This window comes from Sinocyclocheilus anshuiensis, unplaced genomic scaffold (assembly GCF_001515605.1).
Source record: "Sinocyclocheilus anshuiensis isolate Anshui unplaced genomic scaffold, SAMN03320099.WGS_v1.1 scaffold1045, whole genome shotgun sequence".
Lineage (NCBI taxonomy): Eukaryota > Metazoa > Chordata > Actinopteri > Cypriniformes > Cyprinidae > Sinocyclocheilus > Sinocyclocheilus anshuiensis.
In genome coordinates, this window is record NW_015555799.1 from 352,460 (window position 1) to 360,429 (window position 7,970).

General features: G+C 39.9%; 1 protein-coding gene across 2 annotated transcripts in view; it reads left to right on the forward strand.

The window, feature by feature from the left end:
* The first annotated feature begins 3,926 nt into the window (after positions 1 to 3,926).
* The window catches only part of fam78ab (family with sequence similarity 78 member Ab), an 11,498-nt gene continuing 7,454 nt past the window's right edge, over positions 3,927 to 7,970 (forward strand). The window contains exons 1-4 of one of the 2 annotated variants that reach the window (XR_001632559.1): positions 4,824 to 4,890; positions 5,813 to 5,946; positions 6,683 to 6,747; positions 6,831 to 7,105. Coding sequence is in view for 1 of the 2 variants with exons in the window: in XM_016469086.1 (XP_016324572.1) it covers positions 4,598 to 4,890 (293 nt within the window). In the remaining variant the exon portion in view is untranslated. Of the gene's footprint in view, positions 4,891 to 5,812; positions 5,947 to 6,682; positions 6,748 to 6,830; positions 7,106 to 7,970 lie in introns of those variants that run through there. The other variant, XM_016469086.1, reaches the window with a different exon arrangement.

A 7,970-nucleotide genomic window follows, 5' to 3' on the forward strand; every position in this document is an offset into this window, starting at 1 on the left:
CATATATATATACTTTCTAGACAACAGAAAATAAATATTTGCTTAATTATCAGTAATCAGTAAGCTCTCTTTTTTTTTCATATATTATGCCTCAGATTCATGTCTGAAATCAGTTTTGTGCAGCACCTTATGGAAACGCTGTCTGTGAAGTCACTGCCTGATAGGCAACAAAAGCTGTTGATTAACTTTGGTTGCAGCCAGTCCTTGTTTGGTTCCTGAATTAATCAGTGTTTTTTAATAAAACAGTTGAGTGAATAATTCAAAATACTCACTAATAAAAACAGTCACTTGTTGCCACCTACTGGTGTAACAATGTAATTTGTGAAGAAATATTGTGAGTCACTCCCAGAATTTGATAACTGGTGACAAAATAGTACTAGAATTATTTGCGTAATTCATGTCAGTTTTCACATTATACTAAAAATTGATACACACATATGTATAGTTAAAGGGTTAGTTCACCCAAAAATGAAAATTAGCCCATAAATTACTCACCCTCAAGTCATCCTAGGTGTATATGACTTTCTTGGAATTGATATGTCCAAAGTTTGAGTGCCGCAGCTTAGTAATTTTACCCACCAATAATATCTCTGTTTTAACATGCTCTAAGATTGTCTTGTTTGTAACTTTTGATGTCCAAGGCACTCATAGAATACACCTCCAGCGCCACAGTTCAAGGCCTTCTGTAGCGAATCGATGTGTTTTTGTAAGAAAAATATCCATATTCAAAACGTAATAATCACTTTAATGTAGCTTGTGCCAACAGTTGTAAACGGAAGCAGTTCCGGGGGAATGATGTATGAGGTCAGCTTAGCGCATGCGCCGCTCATAAGTGATGAACGCGGAAATGCAGCGGAGAGATCGAAACAAAACAACGGTCAATTATTAGAAGTACAAAACGAGGATTTGTAAAGAAGAATGTCGGAGGATATCAATATAAGCCAAAAGGAAACTGGTTTTCCTTTGCTAAAGTAAGGAAATTTTGCTTCCTTTGCTCCTGTTAACAAACGTTGGTTTTCACGAGACTCACCGGCGAATGCGCAACGCTGAACTCATACGTCATGCTCCCGGAACTGCTTCTGTGTACAACTGTTGGCGCAAGCTACATTAAAGTGATTATTACGTTTTGAATATGGATATTTTTCTTTTAAAAACACATCGATTCTCTACAGGAGGCCTTTGTTCACCACCCGGAGTCGTGTGAGACACTTTTTTTAATGGATGGGCGCCTTTTATTTAACTTCTTTTGGACTGATGCATGCAACACCCGCTAAGTGGCATTAAACAGCTTGAAAGATCAAAGACCATTTTTAATATAACTCCGACTGGATTCATCTGAAAGAAGAAAGTCATATACACCTAGGATGACTTGAGGGTGAGTAATTTATGGGCTAATTTTCATTTTTGGGTGAACTAACCCTGAACAACGCTAATTTTGATCTACGGTGGAGATCAAAATTAGAGAACATACAATTTCCTAAATTTCAAGGTCACTGCTTAGTCCTCTTTGAAGTTATCCTAACAGGAATAGAAGGGCAGTTTTTTAAGCATATTTCATAAATTAATTGTATTCTGAAGCACAGTATGAAACACTTAAATTAGATATTTGAAAAAGAACTCTGATCAAAATTAGAGAACACTTACAGATACATCCAAGTTATTGGTGTTAATCTGGCACCTGCTGCTAATTTCCTTAATTATATGACAAACCCTGTTTAACTGCCAGCATTCCTCTAATTTTCACAGATATTGCAAGATTACTCTAAGGTGACTGAAAGCCTGCGACAGGAGGTTGTTCAGATGAAGGCCAAAGGGACGACCCTTTCAGCCACTGCAAGAGAAGTTGGTCGTTTCAAATCTGTGATTTCTTGAATATTGCAGTTTTACAATACACAAATTCATTCAAGTCCCCCCAAAAGGCTGGTTGTCCATGTAAGACAACTGCACGAGAATACAGGAAAATACAAAGACTCTCAATGGGGAATCGGTTCAACACTGCAGCTGGAATTGCTCACCAGTTCAATGCTGAACAGGGTATGGATCTGTCTCAGCACGTTTAAGAGAAGTCAGATTGAAAGCGCACTCTGCAGTGACCAAGCCTCTCATCAGCAGAAAGAATCAAAAGTCTAAGCTCACCTTTGTTTGAGGAGCATGTTGTGTGGAGAGAGGAGAACTGGTCCAAAGATCACTTTAGTAAGTAAGTTTAGTAAGTTTCATTTATTAGGGTCAGATGGGAAACATTATGTTCGGCGTCAAACTGGGGGAAAGACTGAACCCCGAGTATGTAAACAAGTCAGTGAAAGGTGGAGGAGGAAGTGTCATGGTTTGGGGATGTTTTCTGCAGCAGCAGTTGGGCCTCCTTATACAGCTACATGGCAGGGTGAATGCAAATGTTTATTAGAACCTCCTTCAGCAACATGCATCCTCCTTCCCTGCAAGCATCTCTGAATCAACCTGCAATTTTCATGCAAGACAATGCTCCCTGTCACACTGCAAAACAGGTAAAGCAGTTATTTGAAGCTAAGAACATTGAAATAATGAAATGACCGGCCCAGAGTCCTGATCTAAACATGATTGAAAATCTCTGGAAAATACTTGGCAGCAAAGTTATGGCTAAGAAACCCACTACAGTTACCGAACTATGGAAGAGACTGGAAAAAAAGTGGACCAAGAGCACACCAGCGCAGACCTCTACAATTCCTACTAATTTCTGACCGCTGTAACCCTCCAAAAGTTTAGTTGTAATCTTCTTTCGTGCTATAGTGGTTGCTCTTCTCTAATTTTGATCACTGTGTTTTCCACAAAATAAACGTCTTTTTTTGTTGAAATGCCTTCGTTATTTTGTAAAATATGTTAGTAGAACAGTATTCCCCACAGCTATTCCTTCAAATTTTGAGTGCTGAAGATTAATCAAGTATTTATAGATTGTTCTATAATTTTGATCTCCACTGTATGTCAGCATTCATTTCACAGACTTCTATTGTTTTTATTTACGGCTAGTTACAAATTCTACAACCTAACCCACACCTTATCCCTAACCGAAACTTGCTGTATTTTTACCATTTTAAAAATACTTAATTTACTTGATTTTTAAATCGTTTTTAAATATGAGGACACCCCAGAAAGTTGGGTTTGTTTGACAGATTTAGCTTTATTCCTAAATCACATGTGAAGCATCAGCTGGCCTAAGTTACCTCAGAGCAGTCCAGAGAATCAGCGCAGAAGGCCAGCTCTTTTGATTCTGCTCACAGTCGCTGCGTTAAGGTTCAGAAATACTGTAATACAGCTTGGTTTTGGAAAACATCTTCACTGTATTAGTAAATTAAACAAGGCTTCAGCACCCATCACGGTCCGGTCCATAACAGAATTACGAATACTACTATGCTAAAGGTATGCACTGCTTTTTAAATATTAATTACGTACATAGATGTACGCCCTACTGATTGGCTGCAAAGCAGAGAACTGACCAATGAAGATTAGGCTCATGAATATTAGTATAATCACGTGACTGGACGCTTCAATAAGACAGCCGCAACCTCACATTTTTTAAATATTAATGAGCTCTGTCTTCACCGTAGTAGGAATCGCATATATGACAGAAGCTTCGGTGTTCTCCAAGGTGCTTAAACGCGGGCGCACTTTTATCATCTTTCTGACATGAATATTTAAAACCAGCGCGCTATTTCCATATGAAGCGTCTTAGACTTTTGATGCTGCCTGCGATCCCTTCAAAATATATAAATACTTTGAATCTGTACAAACTGCACGAGCACCTCTCTCAGCGCGCCGGAGAGCGGAAGTGACGCCACAGGCGCTCGGAGTGGAGCAGCTGCAGCTGATGCGGTGACGCTCACAGCGCTGCGGGACGGAGGCTGAGCGCAGCACCGGCGCGAGGATGAGGATTATAACGCGAAGAGAGACGCGAAATGATGGGCTGTTCATCACAGCATGTGTGTTCGTGACAGCGGGACTGATTTATTCACCTCTTATGTTTGTTCATGTGGGCTGACGAAGTTCACCTGATGCTGAGACGGATCGTTTACGCATAAGTGCATAAGAAAGCGAGCTTCCTCCAACTGAACCTCAAGGACAAACTCACGGAATGTAAATATTCATTGCAAAAATAAAAAATAATTGCGTTACTTTTGATACCCAAACCGTCTAAAAACCCCAAAACGACCCAAAAACCGTTTTGCGCGCTTTGTAGTTGAACATTTTATTTTTTTTTGCGCACCAAATGCCAGCAGTATTCTGAGTGGATGGATTTAACCTATTTATTTTCATCTACAAGCACTGCTGTGAGGGTTACGACGCGGAAAGGCCGGTTTGATGATGATTGGAGAACGTTATGTGTGAGCGCAGCGTTATAACGGTCCGCCAATGACGGAAAGTTGACGAACATTGTTTTTATTTGATTTAATTTTGTTTTCTTTTATTATTCGACGAAATAACGTGATGTTTTTGTTAATAAGAAACGCTGTTTTAAGTCCTGACGCGACACCGCGACGCGTCGTTTAGTGTTTGCGCGCACAGCGTTCTTCTGAGGGTGTCTAGTGTGCGTTATTCTGAGGGTCAGTGTGTGTCCTTCTGTGGGTTCATGTTCTGCTGGCCGCTCGTGCTGCTGGTGATGGGCTGTATTCAGAGCATCAGATGCAAACCCAAGAGTTTCCGGGACAGCATCATGGTTCTGGAGGTGAACTCCTCCATCGACTCGAACCCCACCAGCATCGACGAGTCCTCCAGCGTGGTGCTGCGCTACCGCACGCCGCATTTCCGCGCGTCCGCCCGGGTCCTGGTGCCGCCGGTGGCCGGTAAAGAGAGCTGGACGGTCGGCTGGATTCAGGCGTGCAACCACATGGAGTTTTACAACAAATACGGATCCAAAGGGATGTAAGTATATCTGACATTCAACACAAACACTACATCACACCTTCTGCCTGTTACAGCTCAACACTATAATGCATGACATGCATTTATGTTATGTATCATTTGTTGGATTATAACAACTTATACTGTAGAAACTACAACTGTAGCAACTTTTAACTAAAGCTTTGTCTGCCATGGTAAATATTTGTGTTTGAGAAATTACAGAAAAGACATGGTAACACATTGTTTTAGTGTTCTAATACGTGTTACACGCACTTACTATAGCCTACGAGAGTAAATAACGCATAATGACATGCAACTAGCCCTAATCCAAACCCTAAACGTAAAGTAAGAACATTAATTGCACTTCAGCACTTAATTGTATAATTTCACTGTAACAAGGACAGTGTAACCACAAACAACTTTCACATCAAATACACACAGTTTATTAGCAGTAATTACACAGTCATGTTGGACAGTCAGAAGTCAGCAGTCTTCAGATTTTCGGCGATGATAGTGTATTTGTTATACATTTCTGTTATTTCTACAGTTATTTACTGTTTATCACCCAGTATAATACTGCAAATCAATTCCCTGAACAGTAAATAACTGTAATTTCCTTTGCACCATGGGAATTTCCTGTGGAGTCAAACACCACATACAGAGACTTACTGTATTTTTTTTAATTTGCTGTATACTACTGTATTTATTGGTCTCTTCAGGCCATTCCATTGAGTCCCCCCCCCTGAGTTAAATCGCTTGTAATGATTAAATAATAATGACTGGCAAATCCGTTTGTCCTTCAGAAACAGCGCGAGCGCCTGGAGTACTAGAAATATACCGGGGCATCAGTTTACTGTCCGGCATCCATTGTAGATCTGATCACTAATTAAAATGGGTTCTGTAGTCTTTTGTCGCGTTGCGCCACGCTGCTAGCGTCCGGAAGGTAGACACGGAACCAGCACGGCAGCGCCGCGGGTTTTGCCCGGGGATTGAACCCGCGAGCGGAAGGGATCCGGAGAACATCTGCGCTGTGAGTCGATGCACCTTACGAGAGAATAAGAAAGACCAGCAAGCAAGGTAAAAACATATGTATGTATGTCTGTGTTTTTGTCAGTTTTTTTGCACACCAGTTTATCGTAAACATGGCGGTAACATAAACGTCACCACTGTAAACTGCGCTGTCTTTTACCGAATTAAAATTATTTTAACGAGGAACACATCTTATATTAAAGGTCCCATATTGTTGCTTTTTTCATGATAACTGAGGTCTAGGTGCTATGTAACTACCATATAAGTTTCAAAACAGTCAATCCACAGTAAAATGCACGCCGCCTCCAGTTTCCCCTTTGTTTTGCTGCCTCCAGCTAATGCTGTGACATCGGCTGACCCTAGTTACCTGTGGTTGCCCTGGCCGTGCTTCACTCAGAAAATAACAGGCCGATCAGAAGAGAGGCTCATGAATATTAATTAGACAGGCCAAAATCGACCTGTTCTCAGCAGAGCTCCTGAGAGAGGAGCTGTAAAAATATATTGAGATGGTTTTTGGTACTTATACCACAAATATATATTCTTAAGGACATCAAAACCTAAAATAAAACTCCAGAAAGGTGTAAAATATGGGACCTTTAACATTGAGTTAACTAATGTGAAATTTTTTTCAGGTGTCAACGTTGGCTAGTAGCTTATTGAGAAAATAAAATTGTATGTTAGTAAAAGTTTTATGGCCACCTTTCTAGTTTTGGCATTAGTTTGTTATAGTTTTTTTAATGGAATTTAAGATTTACTGCATTTTGTGTGTGGATGTGTTTTAAAGGCATCTGCAATGAAGCATCAAGAAAGACGTGAGCAGGCCAGCCACACTGAGTCTGATAATTCATGGTAAGAGAGTAACCTGCCTATTATTTTGAGAGGTTTGTGTAGGCTATTCCATATAGATGTGTAATTACTTTCTTGTTTTTCAGGGAACACATTTCTTTCTGTAACAAAGTGGATGGTGAACAAAGATGGCCTACGTTTTGGAGCAGCATCTGGGATTTGAAGATGCCTTATATCTATTCTTTGGCTGCTTATATTTTTTCCCCATTATTTTCCTGTTGCCTCAGGATTCTTTGTGAGGATAAATCCAGAGGATACAACATAATGCACTGCAAAAAAACATAAGACAGGAGAAATGGTGAAGATGCACTGTTCCAGCATTGGAAGACTGTGTATTTTTAAGTGTTATATGCAATGTTTTAAATAAAGAATTTGATATTTTGTAATAATTGTGTCTGTTTGAATTGAATGTCAGTAGTACCTATGTAGGAAAAAAAAAAGAATTCTATATAAAAATGATAAAAATCTAATGAAATCTACATTCAGATGAATGAATACTGATGACTTGGATTTTTTTTACAGTAATTGCACTGTATTGCATGATCACAGTACCACATAGTTACTGTAAAACTGAAATACAGCTGTAAACAGTAGGAATGTGCATCTCATGACTCAGGCCGATACGATACGCATCTCGATGCATAGCCAACGATACGATACATTAAAGATACATATGAAGCAGCTACCGATGCGATGCGATACGATTCACCCTTGTTACGATGCAGTGCAATCTGATTTTGATTCGATTCGATTCAACACAATGTGATTCGATGCAATGGAGAAAATATGATAACTTTTCATGCCTTAAGGCCTGTTTCGTAAAACAAGTTAACCAAATAAGCCAGGCTTATTTCAGTTAGTCTGACTCATTGTCAAATGATTTGGTTCCATATCGGTGCTTAAAGAAAATTTCGAGTTTCCCACTCATAATAACGACTTTGTGGTGGCGTTCATGTGTGTTCAACTCGTAAATACGATCTATCCGACATGACTTGAACGCACCATAAGCGTGCACAAATTAGTGAGATTGTGTGAATTTAATTTGTCGTTAATGGAACCGCTTTATCCCCGATTGATTTGTTAGGTTATTTCAAGTCAGCATTTGGACTTTAATCCAAGTTTTTCCTCGGGTCTCCATGGTGTTGTGATACGTCATATTCACACAGCAGCAGCGGTGATGAGAGAACGCGCTTGAGAAACAGTTTAGAGAGGAGAAATCAATCTAC